Consider the following 17,712-nt stretch of genomic DNA (forward strand, 5'->3'; position numbering starts at 1 on the left):
AATAACAGATGTTGGTGAGGATACAGAATAAAGGGAACCCTAGTAAACTGTTAGTGGGAACATACACTGGTGTAGCCACTATGGAAAACAGTATAGAGGGTCCTGAAAAAATTAAGAATAGAACTACCATATTTTCCCACTATCCCACTTCTGGGTATTTATCCAAAGAATACAGAAACACTAATTTGAAAAGATATATGAACCCCTGTGTTCATCATGGCATTATTTACAATAGCCAAGATATTAAAATAGCTAAGTGCCCATCAACAGTTGAATGGATAAAGATGTGATACACACACACACACACACACACACACACGGAAATACTACTCAGCCATAAAAAGATATAATTTTCCCATTTGTGACAACACAGATGGACCTTGAGGGTATCATGCTAAGTGAAATAAGTCAGATGGAAAAAGACAAATACATATGATATCACTCATATGTGGACTATAAAAAACAAACACATGCACACACACACAAACAAAATAAATGAAAAAAACAAACAAAAACAAACACATAAATACAGAGAACAGAGCAGTGGTTACCAGGGGAAGGGGCAGGGAGGAATGGGTAAAGGGGATCAACTGTATGGTGATAGATGGAAACTAAATTTTTAGTGGTAAACACACTGTAGTGTAAGTAGAAGTAGAAATACTGCACACTTGAAACATTTATATATGTTATAAACCAATGTTACTTCAATAAAAAATAAATCTAGAATTTTTAAAATAATAAAGAGAAATAACTCAATAAAAAATGGATTAAAAACATAGATAGTGAGGATTAAGTAGAAATCAGCAAGAGGGAACATTTGGAGGCAACAGAAACGTTCTATGTCTTGGTTTGGTAATGGTTACCTAAGTGTATAAATTTACAAAACAATCAAAATTCTGTATCAATTTATATATAGAAAATCTGTGGATTTTACTATATATAAGTGTTTCCTCCCATTTAGCAAACTAAAAATAATACATACATTAGAGCTACATTATGCATTGATTTACTCTTTCTTTAATCTATCTGTATTTCAGCATACAATAATCCTGCATTTCATACTGATTCTATACTGATATATGAAAATACTTTGTAAATTACAAAGCACTATTGTGGTATAAAGTATTATTAATGCTACTTAAATAATAATGCTACTTTAAGCGGTTAAAATAACCTCTTAAGAGTTTCAAGAGGTATCTCTTGCTTCTAGTGATCTCTAGGGTTTGATGGAAAAATTCAATATTTATCCTATCCATGTCCTTCATGACTAGTCTCTTAAATAAAACTCTGTATTATTTTTAGTCTTTCCTCATTTCAAGTTCTCTCAATTCTTTAATAAAATTAGGTACTCTTTTCCACACTATTTACTAAAAATTTTAAATTTATACATGACATCTTAGTGATGAATGAACCTCAGCATGATAATTTCAAATCCTCCCCAGAAAGGATCAGCCATGTATTTACTGACCTTTGTGGCTATAAGAGCACATTGGGCTAAGGTCTTTAGGAGTTTCCTAAATCTTTTATTTGTTCAAAATTGTTAGTTTTGCATCAGTGCTGCCTAGAAACATACTTTAACAGTGTCCCTCTAATTTTAGCTTCTCTGCCCCTGCTAAGGCCACAGTTCTCCTGATCTTCAGTCATCTGCTAGCCCCTCTCTGAGTGCACCTCATCACCAATTCCTGTCCCCAGCAAGTGAGCATCTGGCTTCTAGTTGCTGGTGCCCTTATATTTTCTAGTCTGACTTCCCGGATACCTTACCTTGACCACCTTCCTAGATACCAGACCACCTAACATACTTCTGATCACAGATTATTACAGATTGCCTGCTCCCTGAACTGACTTCCGTATTTACCACTTTGACACACCTCAGAGGTCATTAGCACCTGAGTTCCTTGACTATCGCTCCAAAACCAGAAAAGACCCTGTGCATTGTACTCTCCACAGCTCACTAATACAAGTCCTTAAAACCCTGTCAGGTTACAGCATCTATAACCGACAGGAATTTTGGAAGAATGAAAACTGGCTCCATCTTTTAAGAAGCCTTAGCTAATGTATTTTTAATGAAGCCCATAGAATTTTAAACAATGTGATGAATAAAAATAGATCAAAGTCTACGTTAAAATGAATGACAATAATGAGAAAAGAAGGGAGAGTCAGACAGAAATCAAGAGTAACACAGATGGGCAGGGGATGAAATAAAAGAGACAAGGCAGAGAAACACCAAGTGATGAGAGAGACCGAAGAAAGAAACAGAAGCAAAAGTGAAGAGCTGACAGAGAGAGAGAAAGAGACAGACAGACAGACATACAGAGAGAAACAAATAGAGGAATGAGTAAGAGGTATGGAGAGAGAAAATCAGACAGAGGCAGAGTGAGAAGAGACAGAAGGATCCTAGAACAGAGAAGAGAGAGAAGTCAGCCCACACTTCTCTGTCTCCCTTCCCAATCATCCACCCCTTTAAAAAAATCAAAAAAATATGTAAATTCCAAATTTCAATCATATCCACTTTGTTGTAATGGGAATGAGTGACCTGGGGTTTCAATTTCAATGAGTGCATGGAGAAAAGATGGAAGTTATTAGCACATGTGTAGAAAAAAAGCTAGTGCCTCTCTAGCATCCCTCTGTCTGTTCCTACATCCTTTCTCAAGCTGATTTGAGAATTATCCACGCTGTAAAGAAGAAGAAACTGAACCTAATGAGGCAAAGGCTTTGAACCAACAGAAGGAAACTGGTCAGCTCATGCCATTCCCCTCAAGCCCCAGAGGACATCCTTCAAGGAACACAAGGATTCTTCCTCCTTGTCCTGGTTCAGAATACTCTCCAACCTCTCTGAGAAAATGTCCCCATCCTTCAAGTCCCAACCACAACCTGCTCAGGGACAGTGTCTTAGTCACCTGTCATGTGGGCATGCAGCACAGGGCCTGGTACACAAAAGTCATCAGTAAGTTTCTGTTAAATGAATAAATGTACACTGGTTCTAGACATATATGTATATACCCACATAAATACATTACAAATATATTCACTATTTATATTGTATGAACTTTTCTAAAGAAGTCTGTTCCTATAGTACTAAACAAAAATGTTCTAGTACATTCTAAATCTACTCTCCTTCCAGTTTTCTCATTGATGTCATCATCATCTAAACTATCCACTCCAGCTAAAAACTCTGTCACCTAATCAGTAAGGCCTATTGATCTTATCTTCTAAATATCTCCTAATTTATCCTCCATGCCATCTATCCTAACACAAGGAAAACAAGACCCTCCTAAATGATCTAATCTTTTCTAGCCCCTACATTGTTCCCAGTAACCTTTCTAATCAAGTCACATTCTTTATGAGACACCTTCAAGAAAAAGCCATAAGGAAATAATTCCCCATTTCCTCAAAATTAACATCAAATTCCCCATTTTGGTATTGGGAACTTTCCCAATTACATCCAACCCACCTCCCATAATCATCTCCCACTGATCTCCCTCCCCATCTGTAACCAGTCCCTAAACCCTTCTGCTTTTCCCACACCAAGCTTCTTCCCATGGACATTTACATTTCCTTTCCTTCCCCCTTCTCCATGTCTAGATCTTTGAAAATTCAGCTAAAATTGCATTCTGTTCCTCAACATGATAATCATCCCTAGGGAGAGTTCTTTCTTTCTTTCTCTGGATTTCCAATGTACTTGAAACACAACATTTAATATAGCTTAGATCACAGCATATGGTAAATATTTAAGTGCATATGGTAACTATTTAAGTATATTTCTTCCCCACTAGCTTATGAGTTGTACAAGAATAGACACTGTCATTGACGTTTTTACGTATCCCAGGGCTTAGCACAGAACCTGCACAAGTAGGAATCCAATAAACATGTAAAGAATAAATATACATACCTTTCTGTGCTTTGATTAGTTGCTTTCCAATTTCTAGTGTCACAAAGGCTGTGCCATTTAGAACTATGTCAGTTATGGTCTTCCAAGCATTAGGAGACAGTCTTTCAGTGGGAGAAATAAAATTCCCTGCTGCATTGTTTATCACAATCTAATAAATGATTAAGGCAAGTTACAGAAACTTAGATGAGGAAGAATATTTTCCCTAAAGGGCTTTTACTTTTGAAACTTATAAATCCAAATAATATAATAAAGCTAAAGTTCACAGTCTGCTATGAAAAAATACCATGAGATTTGGTTCAGTTTTACCTTTTTCGAGCCTGTGAAAATTTCCTATTATTATTTACCAAATTTTAGAGTTCTAATCCCCATCTCAAAATTAGGGTACAGTCTATTATTAAAAATATAAATATAGATTAAGCATATCTACCATGTGACTATACTTTATTTCAAGAAATCTTAATTAAAATGCCTTTAATTTCTGGTATCATTTTGGCTTAATTTAGCTAATGAAATTCTTGGTTGATGACCTGCTTCTTCAATATCAATTAAGATTCCAATATTATTATTCTACCAATAAAATAATACATTATCGGTTTGTCTGAAAATATCTTTAACATAGAAAAGTGCTCTCTTTGAGGCTACTGGAAGAAATGGTTTCTTTCCAATATGTGAACCAAACAAAAGCAAAATACCCATGCATATCTCAGGTCTTACAAGAAGAAATCTGGAGGGTTTTTTGTAGGTTTCCTTGTTTGTACTATTCTCCTCCACTGACAGAGATAATCAAGTTATTTTAAAAAAGCAAAGAGCATGAATCATTTAAACTAGATATTGTGCTCTTGGATAACAACTCTTATTTCATAATCTTATTAAATAAAGTAAAATCATTTGTTCTATATGATTGTAAATGTATTTTTTAAGTACTCCTGAAAGGAAATGGTGTAGCGGTCCACCTAATCTATTCCCTGGTTTAAACAGAGCTAGCTTTCTGCTAGCAATGGAAAATAGATGCTTCTTAACACAGCATTTGCTCACATCAATATTTTATTTCCTTAATACATCTTGGTAGGTGATATCAACATCAAAGGCCTCATACTTTCGCCTCATCACCATTACACTTACATCAGGATGTCCTACGACTTTGATCAGCTCTGACACAGTGCTTTGCACCATACCAGGATCCCTCACATCACACTGAATTGCATGAACCTGCAAAATAACAAAGAGAAAAAAAGAACCCTACATTTTTTCAGACTTCCTAATCCATGAGTATGAGTAAATTACTTAAGCATGCTATAATTCCTAAATCTTATTTAAGTAACTGTTTTTAATGTACCTTATTTCCAGTTTGAGAAGAAATTTGTTCTGCAGTTGCTTTCAGAACATCAATTTTTCTAGAAAAAAACACATGGTACTTTGCATGAGTTCTGAAATAACTTCATGTTACATTTTTCTTTTTAAGTTCATAAATTAAAAAAGAGAATCTACAGCTTAATGACATGAATTTTTGAGACAATAGAAAAGCTATATCTACAAACAAGGTAGTTTGAATGCATTTATTTTCTAGAAGTTAAATTTAAGCAATTTTCATATATGTGACACTAATTTATTAAATTACTTCTAAGCCAGTTATTTTATATCTACTCATAGATTTTAAATTATTTCCTTAATTATATTCATTTCTATGTATTTCCTTGCCCAAGCCTGCTTGAGAAGGAAAATACATTCCTGGAATGATGTAAGCTTATGTTAAACTATAAAAAAATCTATGTTATGTATAAAATCGACATTAGTAGATTTTAGATCAAATTGATGGGTCTGGACAACTATATATAGTCAAAATATTATGCTCTTGAGAGAAACACTAAAAAATAAACAATGTAAATTATGTAGTGTTATAAAAAAATAATATTTTAACACTCTTAAACACATTACAACATGAAAAAAAATGTTCTGGCGAATTTGCATTAAAAACAACATCTGAAAGAAATTCCTTTTGCCCCCTGTAAATTACATAGTGACTTGTCATTCAGGTTACTACTTAGCCTACCTAAGAATTGTACACTGTTCAAAATTGGAAGAAGGGGTAGATTTTTTTGACCAGTCTCTAAACCTCTATACTTACATCGTTATAAGGTACTGGGACATGCCTAAATAAGAAATTCTTTCCACATGGTCTCACCCTCCCTACATTCATCACAACAGCTGTTTTGAAATACCTGCCCATCTTATAGAAAATGGAAGCATTATATCCATTATCCTGGTACAAGGTTAACTATCCACTGAATCAGTAATTATAATCAATCTCACTGAAAACAAAGCAGCCTCAATATAGTACTTTTTAACTTCATATACAGAAAAAATTCTATCACTGAATTTGTGAAATATATATATCATCAGTTCCATAATCAATCATTATTTCTATCACAAATTATTTTTTTAATTAATCTATTTATTTTTGGCTGCATTAGGTCTTCATTTCTGTGTGCGGACTTTCTCTAGTTGCAGCGAGCCGGGGCTACTTTTCGTTGCGGTGCACGGGCTTCTCATTGCTGTGGCTTCTCTTGTTGCAGAGCATGGGCTCTAGGTGCACGGGCTTCAGTAGTTGTGACACGCAGGCTTCAGGAGCTGTGGCTCGTGGGCTCTAGCGCACAGGCTCAGTAGTGTGGCGCTCGGGCTTAGTTGCTCTGCAGCATGTGGGATCTTCCCAGACCAGGGCTCGAACCCGTGTCCCCTGCATTGGCAGGCGGATTTTTAACTACTGTGCCACAAGGGAAGCCCTATCATCACAAATTATAACTGACTTTTTCCAAGGAGATTTAGTTAAATAATCTAAAGGATATTTCATAGACGATTACGACGCAAATCAAACAACTCTGGCAAATAGTGTTTTCAATATTGTGGCACAGAATTATTCATCAATAGACTCTTGCCAGGCAACTTGCTGAGACTGACTTACCGGCTGGCTATCACACACTGTGCACCTAGGCTGGACAGATGAGTTGTCATTCCTTTACCAAGGCCAGTACCTCCCCCAGTAATGAATGCTACTTTTCCTTGAAAACTATTTGGTGGTAGCATCACTTTTTGAAAGGGTGGAAAGAATTTAGACTGAAAACCTTCATTGTTTTGATATAATATTTTTGTTCCATACCTAAAAAACTAAAAGAAAAAAAATGAATTGAAATTTGCATACTTATATTCCCACAAGAATTTTTTTAAACATACTCTTTAATATTAATCAAATTCTTGGATTAACACAAACTCACTGTAAACATATTGGTACTGTATTTAATCAATTTTTATTCTTTTTCTGTTGGAATGTTAAGTAACACAGAGTGGTTAAAAGCATGGGCTTTGGAGCTAGACTACAGAGGGCAGAATTTTCTCCCTAGTCATGTAAACTTCAGCATGTTATTTAACCTCTTTTTGCCTCAGTTTCTTCTATAATTGGAGATAATAACAGAACCTTCCTCATAGGACATTATAAGGATTTCATGAGTTAATATGAATAATAAACCTAGAAAATTATGTAGCACACAGAAAGCACTCTATAAATGCTAGCATTATTAGTTTATGTGTTTAGCTTAAATTTAACTTCAAAAAAACTTACATAAAGCATTTTTGTCTTTTAACAAGAATAATTTGGATAAAAATTACATTCCATCTTTGAATCACTGAAGAAAATTATAAAAAGTCCTTTATAAGGTTTATTAAACCAAATGCCTCTTCCCATGTTGTCTTCTGGATAATAAATTTAGAACAGATAAAAATATTTGTTATATTTAAAATGGGGGGATAAAATCAAACCATTTTCAACTGAAAACTATTTATACTGCCCTATCTTATATTTTACAGCTTACTCTCATATTACTTGTCAAAATCACTGCATTCTCTCACTCTTAATTATGAAAACAAACTTTTAAGTGTTAACCATAATAACAAACAATAAAGAGCTAACATTCATTAAGTGTTTACCATTTATCAGGATTAGAAACTAATCTTCATCACTCCATGAGATAGGTATTATTTTTACCCCATTGTTCAGGAGGGGCCCAGAAAAGTTAAGTATGTTGCCCAACTTGCAAAACCAAGATTATAATGACCTTGTATACTGCCTCCCTCTACTCACTGAGCTCCTACTGAGTTTAATGATCACACCAGTCGGGTATCTGATATTCCCCATCAGGTTATGTTATAAGATTAAAACTCCAGAATCGATAATTTCCTGCTAGAGCATTCTTATAAGTTAAATGGGCTGCCATTAGTTGTTCTGAGATATCTAAAATTTACCCTAAGGAAATAGAAATGTTGTCACTGATTTAGGATAAGGCTATTCATCAACTAGAAATTGAACAAGAAAATGCTTATAATATGATGTTAAGTAAAAAAAGAAATATACAGGATGCTCTTAACTATAAATAAAAATATATACTTAGAAAAAAGACTAGAAGAAAATAACAACAGTTAGTAGTAGACTCAATATTTACCATGTGCCAGGTCTATGAAGGACTTTCAACAACCTATAAGGTAAATTCTATTGTTACTCCCATTTTATAGATGAGAAAACTGAAGCACAGAAAGGTCAGGTAACTAACTTTTAAAGACAAATAATAATAAGTAGTAAAGACTCAAATCGAAGATGTGTCTGACTTCAGAGTCCATTCATTACCTTTCACAGTTACTATGTATGTCTAGGTGATGGGATAATGGAAGATTTGTTCTTTTTGTTAGTTTGATTGGTTCTTAGTAATTTCAAAATCTATTCAATAAATATGATTTGATTTTTTAACCAGGGAAAAAAGTTAGTGAAAGATAAAATTTGAAAACATGTATAAAATAATTGTGAAAGATAAATTTGCAAATCTGGTAATCCTCCATGCCAGTCATTATATTTCATTTACCTTCATGTTGACAAAGCATTTTTTGGTACCCTTTTGCCAAAGCATGATAATCCAAGCAACTTACAATAATCTTTCTCTGCATAAACGGCAGTTTTACTTAAGGCTGCCACCAACTCCAGAACTATTACATTAAGATGATGAATCAGGAAATTTGCACAAGTAGGCTGGTGAGTTTATCATTACCTAGTAATAATGAAAAAAAGTGTTCTAATTTCCCAAAAGCACTAAGATGAATTTTTATTTATTTAGTATTGATTTGTATAGGGAATTTTATCTGGTACTTTATGAAAGATAAATTAAGCAAGATATTTGCATATAAACTTTCTTTTCTTATTATTTTAAAACATTTTCTCAACCTCATAGAGGAAAGGTTATAAAGGTAAAAATAATCACATTTGAAATAAAAATTCCTAATAAATGTCTACAATGTAACAGGTTACAACATAGCATAACAAACCCTTGTAAAGGGTTTGTTCTGATTTGGGAATTTGCTTGTATGAAAAAGTATTAGAGATAAACATGATATCATGATTATTGTGTTAACTCATTTTATTTATCTTTAGCATGTTTTTACTGAGCATTTGCTATGCTCCAGACACTGTTCTAGGCAATGGCAATAAAGCAGTGAGCAAAACAGATACAATATTCTACCCTAAAAGAGATTATCTTTGGGGGGAGGGAAGATAAATTAAGTGAAATATAGAGTATATTAAAAGCTAATATGTTGTTGTGGGGAAAGATAAGGCATCGAATATGGGTAGAGTGTTGCTATTTTAAATAGAGTGGTCAGCAAAGGTCTCACCGAGGTGACATCTGAGCAAAGACCTAAAGGGAGTGAGGGGATGAGTTGCACGGTCCTTTCAGGCAGAGGGAAAACTAAAAGCAAAGGCCCTGAGAAGGAAGCATGCCTAGCACATTAGAAAGAATCAGAGGGCGAGTGTGGCTGAAGTAGAAGGAGGGAAGAGAAAGAGGGACAGGAGGTGAAGTCAATGAGGTAAAGGGGACTGGGTCACACAGGCTGAGTCAACCACTTACAATTATACTCAAGTCAAGTGGGAAACTCTCCAAAGTTTTGAGCAGTGGATTGACATGAGCTGCCTTAAGTTTTTAGAGAATTGTTCTGGCTACTAAGTTGAGAATGGAATGTAGGAGGCAAGACTGGAAGCAGGGAGAGTAAGTATAATGTTTTTATGCCAGGCCAGGCAAGAGATGATGATTTAGACTGGATGCCATCATAGAAGGGGTAAGAAGTTAGCAAATAAAATTACTTGCAGATGGGCAGGTCCCAGAAAATGAGGATATAGTGAATTACTATTGTACCTAATATTGCCTGATCCAATTATTTCTTCTTGCCTCAAAGTCCAACCTCAGCAACACATTGACCTATTTCACTAAAAGCGGACAAAGAGGTCTCTCCCTTTGATCAAGGCCATTTGGCAGATAGAGCCTTTTCCACTTCTCTCACCTTCACCTCAATACCTCTGCTACTTTTTGCATTGCCTTTGTGTTTTGGAAAGAGTAAGATTTAACTGTGAGCTAGAAGGAAATAGATATGAGTCAGACAAAAGGCATTAGTCTAAGTGAGAAATAATGAGGACAGCAGAAATCAAGACAACATTTACCACACATATTTAACATGTTGATTAGCCTGAACTCAGAAGCCAACCAACTGGAAATGGTGAGCAAGAAGGGAAGAGCTGAAGATGACAGAGTTTTCTAGTTTAAACAGCTGCATGTGCAGTGATGCTGTTACTGAAATGACTGGGCTGACACGAAAAGATTCAAGGTGGAGAACTGAAGATAACCAGTTCTGTATTAGAAATGCTCCACCTGGGATGCCTGTGGACAATTCCGGTGGAGATATCTAATCTGCAGTTGGAAATACAATTTTGAAGCACAGAGAATAAAATAAATCAGGGCTAAAGCTAAACGGCAACATCATTTCACAAACTGTAAAAGCCTACAGTTCTATCACTGTTTTAGATGCAATGCAATATGGGAGTTTCCCCATGCTGGAAGGGATCAAAGTATAGCTGTCCCCTTACTCTTAACTTACTTATACTTATGCAGGCATTTCTAATCTTAAAGTAAGTTATCATCTTAGGAAGAGAATATAGGACAGCTAAGACTGATTATTTTCTACCTGGAATTTTCTTTAAAAAGTAAGGGTTGCCAAACACCAATGAAATGCCTTCTAATATGAGCTCTAGGAAACCCTGGCTAACTTTAGAATTCCCCTCCTTTTTTTGATGTGCCTTATAATGACCTGTGGGGAATAATCTGAGATCTAGATTTTTTTTAACATTACGAAGTTAGCTTTATAGTTTTGGAAGGGAGTTTGTTTTGAAATTTCTTCACATTAATATTTGAGCTCTGAGGCTACCATTCATCCATGTGATTCCCTCTAGTGACTCCTTCACATCCTCTTTCTCTTCACCTAATATATTCCATCCCTCTCCAAGTCCCATGTATTTTACCTCCCCAGTCAGTATCTTTACTCTCCGTCCACTGCCTGAGTTCAAAGGTCCCTATCTTCCATCATTCACAAATACTAAGGGCCTATGCTACATCATCCATTATGTGGTCTCTGTCCTCCAGTCTCCCTTTACTCCAACATATCTGCAATGCTGCGCTCCAGAGTACTGCAAACCTGCTCATGGTACTTCTACCCTTAAGATCCTTCCGTGACTCCCTGTATAAAGTCCAGATTCCTTAGCTTCACCCAGCACAGCAAGTCATTACGACCTGGCTCTTGTCCATCTCTCCAGCCTCATCTCCCTCTGCTTTTCCACCCTGAAATTTATACTCAAAAAAACAAAATATGCAGGGTTCCCCAAACACAAATTGTTTCCACCTCTCTACCTTTATACAAATTGATCCCCACCATCACTCAACATTCATCATTCAAGGCTGAGGCTTCCCTAACACTCCCAACAGAATTATCATTCTCACCGCCATCTCTATAACTTAATCAAATTATCTGTATACCAGCTTGGAAGTCCTAGAGGCCCTTTAACATGTTCAAGATATATCACTTACCCCTCTCTTCCCTCTGGCTCCTTCTCATAAATGCTCTCTCTCAGAGAGTAACATTTCCCTTAGCTCAGGGGTCAAAAATAGAAATCTGCGCTTCATCTCACACCACATACCCAAACCACTAAGTTCGGTTCATTTTAGTCCGAAATAGCTCCAACAACCGCCCTTAGTTCTGACCCTTACCACTTATACTTGCACTCTAGTATCCCCATCTCAAGTCTCACCTGATGATAATACTTTCCTGCTCACAATTCTGATGGTGCCATTCACTTCCTCAGCATGGCCCAATCTTCCTTCCTCACCCCCTACCACCAATCACCAAGACCTCTCAATATATCTCTTAAATATCACCAGACTTCAAGTCTCTCATGTACTGCCATTCCTTAGCTGAAGCCACCATGGCCTCTCATCTGGAGAGAAGATTACCCAGGTTGCCTCCATTCTCACCCCTATTCCCAGGCCTTCAGGACAAAGCTCTCACTCCTTAATGTGGCTCACAGGCTGCTCCCTAGCCTGTCTCTCACCACCTGCCTCCTTACTTGCTACCTATAATCTAGTCTGGGCCTTCACATAGGCCACTCTCCTGCCTAGAACTTTCTTACTCTTACTCCTCTCCCTGACTAACTTCTACTAATCCTTCAGGTCCCAGCTTATATGTAAAACCCAAAAATTATACTCCTTAAAGTGATTTTTTAAATTTATTTATTTTATTTTTGGCTGCATTGGGTCTTCATTGCTGCACACGGGCTTTCTCTAGTTGCGGCAAGCGGGGTCTACTCTTTGGTGCAGTGCATGGGCTTCTCGTTGCGGTGGCTTCTCTTGATGCAGAGCACGGGCTCTAGGTGCGTGGGCTTCAGTAGTTGTGGCTCACGGGCTCTAGAGCACAGGCTCAGTAGTTGTGGCGCACGGGCTTAGCTGCTGGGCTTAGTTGCTCCGTGGCATGCGCAATTTTCCCAGACCAGGGCTCGAACATGTGTTCCCTGCATTGGCAGGTGGATTCTTAACCACTGCGCCACCAGGGAAGCCCCTATACTCCTTAAAACTGTACACTTCTCCCACTGTGGATGGGAAATGTTTCTTCCCTAATCCTGATGTTTCATTTCCCTCCAGGAGGGGAGCTGAGTTAAACTCCAGGCTTCTTTTTGCCCCCTTAGTCACCCTGTCCCCCTGGAAATGGTTTATCTGACCAGCAAATTTTGCGAGAATAACTGGGCATGAGTAGTCCTTCTTAAACCTTCTCCCTCTTGGGAGCTAGCTGCCCTCAGAAAGCAAATGTTCCTCCTCAGATGATAAGTCTGCCTAATTCAGGAAATCCAGTTAGCACTGGCTCTAATATCAAACTGTAACAAGTGGTACTTTGGCCTCCATCTTTACTCTGGTTTTTCAGATGGGAGAAGAGGGATGCTATTTATTTGTACCCCCTCTAAGATCAAGAACACTCATCATGGGCTTCCCTGGTGGTGCAGTGGTTGAGAATCCGCCTGCCAATGCGGGGGACACGGGTTCGTGCCCCGGTCCGGGAAGATCCCACATGCCGCGGAGCGGCTGGGCCCGTGAGCCATGGCCGCTGAGCCTGCGCGTCCGGAGCCTGTGCTCCACAACGGGAGAGGCCACAACAGTGAGAGGCCCGCATACCGCAAAAAAATAACACATACCATAATAAACTATAATGTTACTAGATTCTTAAGCTTCCTGAGAGCAGGAATCAGCTCTTTTTCTCATGCTCATATCCCTAGTACAGTGCCTAACATATAATAAATGCTCAATTTGCCACATAAATAAGTGAAGCCCACCATGCCCTGGTCCCCCAGCAACCTGTCCCGTCTCATCTCCATGAACTTCTCTCTGACTCCAATACTTTGCAAAGTCCACAATGCCAAAACACTTGAATTTTTAAAAATAGGTCATGCTCCTTCACTTCTTGATACATGCTATTCCTTACATCTAGATTACCTTTGGGATCCTGTACACTGCAACTCCTTCAAAAGTGAGCTCTAGGAGCCCACCTCCTCCATGAAGCCTTCCCTGCCTCCTCTAGGCACACACTGCTTTGTTCATATATGCATTCTAATAAACATCTGCCTTTTCACAGTCTGTTGATGTCTGGTGATGACCCACTAGAATATCATTTTTCAGACATATTCTGAATGAGGATCTAGTAAGAAATATGCCTTATACACAACACAGTACATGCATTCAGTCGTGTGACAGATATTCCATATTTACTCTGTGCTATGAACTACTCTAGACCTGGGCATACAGCCCAGGTGAACAAATCACATGAAAACCCTTGCCTCCAGGAAGCTTATATTCTGAAATTCTGAGATGGGTAAAGAAAGATTTCTTAGGCTTTCTGGATAGAAAAATGAAAGAAAAAAAAGAAATAAAAGGAAAGGAAAGGAAAGAAAGGGGGAGAGAGGGAGGGAGGGAGGAAAGAAAGAAAACTCAAAACACAAACAAGAGGGAAAAAAAAAAACAGCTGACCTTACACTTCTTCTTGACAATAATCAGCATCAGAAAACAATGAAACAATGTTGATGAAGTTCAATGGGAAAAATAAATGTGATACATCCAAGCAAAATTACGCCTGTCTACCCATCCTTTTACCAGTACAAACAAGATGCCTGGAATGATGTTAGCCAAATGTTAACCCCAGTTATTTCTGGGTGGCCAGTTTGGGAACATGTGTTACTTTGCTTGTTTTAATTTAACTATATTACTTGAATTCATATTGGCCACGTATCATTTTTATAAAAATAGTAGTTATTACTCTTGATTAAAAAAAGGAAAAAGAAAAAGAAAAAGCAATGTGCACCACAGATACAAAGAATGAATTTATGAAAGGAAGAACAGTAAATTTAAAAAACAAAGTTTCACAAAGTAAACTTAACCTTACTACATTAGGTTTTCTACTCTATTCCACTTTATTTTCTACTCCATTCCACTTTATTTTTCTTAAACTCATTTTGTTCCACTAAATTATTTCAAGGTCCATTCATGAGTTATTATCCATAACTTGAAAAATACACATGAGGCTATTAGCTCAAGGACAGTAGAGATACTTTTCAAGTAAGGATCGCCAAAGAACGCCCAACACTTTGTAGGCACTTAATTAGCATTTCTTGATAAACTACTGAATGAGTGAATGTTTTCCTCATTAAAACTGAAAGCGGGACTTCCCTGGTGGCGCAGTGGTTAAGAATCGCCTGCCAAGGCAGGGAACACAGGTTTGAGCCCTGATCCGGGAAGATCCCACGTGCCACGGAGCAACTAAGCCCGTGTGCCACAACTACTGAGCCTGCACTCCAGAGCCCACGAGCCACAACTACTGAGCCCATGTGCCACAATTACCGAAGCCCGTGTGCCTAGAGCCTGTGCTCCGTAAAAAGAGAAGCCAGGGCAATGAGAAGCCCTCGCACCGCAACAAAGACCCAACGCAGTCATAAATAAATAAATAAATAAATAAATAAATAAATTTATTTATTTAAAAAAACTGAGAGCAAGTTTCATACTTTTTTTTTAACCTTTGCATCCCCAGGGCAGGCACAGAGCCAGTTCTCATTAAACGCTGCACTGAACGGAACCCTACTAGCTAACGGCACAATACAGCACTTCATAAATAGGATGTATGACAAATGAAACATTTCTCAGTTTCTTGGTAACTAAAATATTCAAATCAGGGGCTTTAACTGAAAAAACTTGTATTTGCTCACAGAAACATTATGCTGCCTGGAACAATCTCCCGCTTAACAGATGTGAAGACTTTTCCTTTCCCAGTAATTCACACCCAAGCCTGCATGTGCCAGGAAGGAAACACCACATAAGGGCCTCTCTTGCCTTCAAACTCCCATCCTCAAAACTTCCATTTTTCTTAAGCAAAGGAATTTCACAACGGTCAGATTACAGTTAATTTTTAAATGAGTTTATTTTCTCCCTCTCATGCTATATTGTCTAATGGTGTCAGAAGAGCTGGGATACAGTCTGTGTGACCTTATTACTACAAGCCTAATGATTTGTGTTTTTAAAAAAAAATTCTCTGAAGAATTTTCTTCTTCACAGAGCCTTTGTAGGATTCAAATGAGAGAGTTCTTTAAGAAGGGATCTGAAAATGTAGCTTTCTTTTACAATAACCTATAACCTAAATCTTTATAAGAGAAAACAGTATCAACAAAACCCTAGCCTTGAACAAATTTCACTTTTTAAAAGGTAGTTCTTTCTTACTTCAGAGACTCGTTATACCATTTCCTTGTGTTCACATTTGGAATTTGTCCATGTTTTTCAAAAAAGAAAACCATGGCTGCCCATTCTAACTGAAAAAAAAGTTTTCTCACAGTTGGCAGATTAATTTTTCTACCTGGCTAAGGAAATTGTGAACTCTGGTTTCGTTTCGTTTAGCTCACTAAGGTTTTTTTTTTTTAAATTTAGTTGGGGGAAGGGGCTGTCTTGGATATGACTTTTTTATTTTCCTTTCTCTTTCTTCCCCCCTCCAGCTGTCTTCTCTTGCACACTTTATTTTGATTATTGGTCTAGTGGAGAGATGTTGACAAAACAAAACAAAATTATGAGGGTGAAAGTGGTGGAAGCCAGCCTGAGATGCAGCTCGCCCAGCACTATCTCTAGAAAGGGAAGTTTTTTATGTGAATATGTTTGTATTAATGTTTAACTGGACTAACAATTGAAAGACTTCCTTCATTAAAAAATTAAAAACTACAGATAACGCCAATGCTCCTGCTGGGCCCCACTCCCCACCCCGTCCCTCTCCCACTCCTCTAAAGGCCGGTGTGTACAGTGTCCTCTCTTTCTACTTACACACAACTTTGAAACTACTAGGAATGGGAACCAGTGAGAACCACGGCGTGCCCTCCCCACCCCCATCCCCATCCCCACCCCACCCCAAACACAAACATACACCAGGACTTCCTCCGACAGCAACCCAAGGCGACCTTCCCACTTCATCCCAGTCCCCGGGTTCCCGCTCCTCGCGAGACTCCCCAGAAACCCCAGTCCTCTGTCCTCTCTCCGCGAGACACCTTGTCCTCGCTCCTAGCGCCCCGGTAACGCGAGTCCACGCTCTGCGCTTCGCTCCGCTAGTCCCCCAGACAGGGCGTTTGCGGGGAGAGTGCAGGGCCCTCGGCCCTTCCAGCACCGCCTTACCCGCCGAGGACCGCGGCCCCAAGCAAAGAGAACACGGCTTAGCAACGCCATGTAGAGCCTCCCAACATCTGGCCGGAAATGCGGGCGGCGCGGGGGGCGGGCCAGAAATCCTAGAGCTATGGGGGCTGGGCTGGGAGCGGGCGGGCCCTGGAGGCCGAGGCGCCTTGGGCCTTTCCACCCGGGTCTGAACCCCAGGGCGCTGCCTCACTTGGCCTCTCTCACGCTTTTTCTTGCTGTCTTTCCCTGTGTTGTCCCGATTGTTTTTTATAGGGCTGGTAATGGCGGTTTATATGTCCTTGTGTTGGTGGACGAATTACTGTGCCAGAAAAGTTTGAAGACTGCAGAAACAAAAGGCATGTATACACTGCCGGAGTGCTAATGCCTTTTCAGTAATTTAGTCTATTCCTGAAGTGCATGTTTAAGTCCAAGCTGAACCACACATCATCAGAATAATAATATATTTAAGACAGCCTCCATATTCCTAAGGGGAAGTGGCTGAAATCTAATAAAAGTTGCAGATTCCGGGCAGCTTTGATGTTTCCAAGGACACATCGACTTTTATCTTATTGCCGAGAGACAGCGGGTCTCTGACCCTCCAGCTTTTGCTTTTTCTCTCTAAGGGATTAATAATATTCACTTCAGAATTAAGGGCAGATCTCTGGTTTATCATTCTTCATCTTAATGTAATGTACCTGTTGACATCCTGCATAAGCACAGATCACATTTCTT

The 17,712-nt window shown here is 38.4% G+C and overlaps 1 protein-coding gene across 5 annotated transcripts in view; it reads right to left on the bottom strand.

The window, feature by feature from the left end:
- DECR1 (2,4-dienoyl-CoA reductase 1) overlaps positions 1 to 17,087 on the bottom strand; it is a 73,166-nt gene extending 56,079 nt beyond the window's left edge. For 3 of the 5 annotated variants that reach the window (XM_022584824.2, XM_089898937.1, XM_089898938.1), the window contains exons 1-5: positions 16,984 to 17,087; positions 6,849 to 7,051; positions 5,226 to 5,283; positions 5,012 to 5,098; positions 3,890 to 4,037 (exon numbers count right to left, since the gene is read on the bottom strand). In XM_022584824.2, the coding sequence (XP_022440532.1) occupies positions 3,890 to 4,037; positions 5,012 to 5,098; positions 5,226 to 5,283; positions 6,849 to 7,051; positions 16,984 to 17,034 (547 nt within the window). In that variant the 5' untranslated portion in view covers positions 17,035 to 17,087. Of the gene's footprint in view, positions 1 to 3,889; positions 4,038 to 5,011; positions 5,099 to 5,225; positions 5,284 to 6,848; positions 7,052 to 7,502; positions 7,634 to 8,379; positions 8,413 to 16,983 lie in introns of all 5 variants that reach the window. The other 2 variants (XM_089898940.1, XM_089898941.1) reach the window with 2 other exon arrangements.
- Positions 17,088 to 17,712: the final 625 nt, after the last annotated feature.

The sequence above is a fragment of the Delphinapterus leucas genome, chromosome 17 (assembly GCF_059928025.1).
Source record: "Delphinapterus leucas isolate spDelLeu-1000000601 "Yukka" chromosome 17, BTC_Dleu_Yukka2, whole genome shotgun sequence".
Classification (NCBI taxonomy): domain Eukaryota; kingdom Metazoa; phylum Chordata; class Mammalia; order Artiodactyla; family Monodontidae; genus Delphinapterus; species Delphinapterus leucas.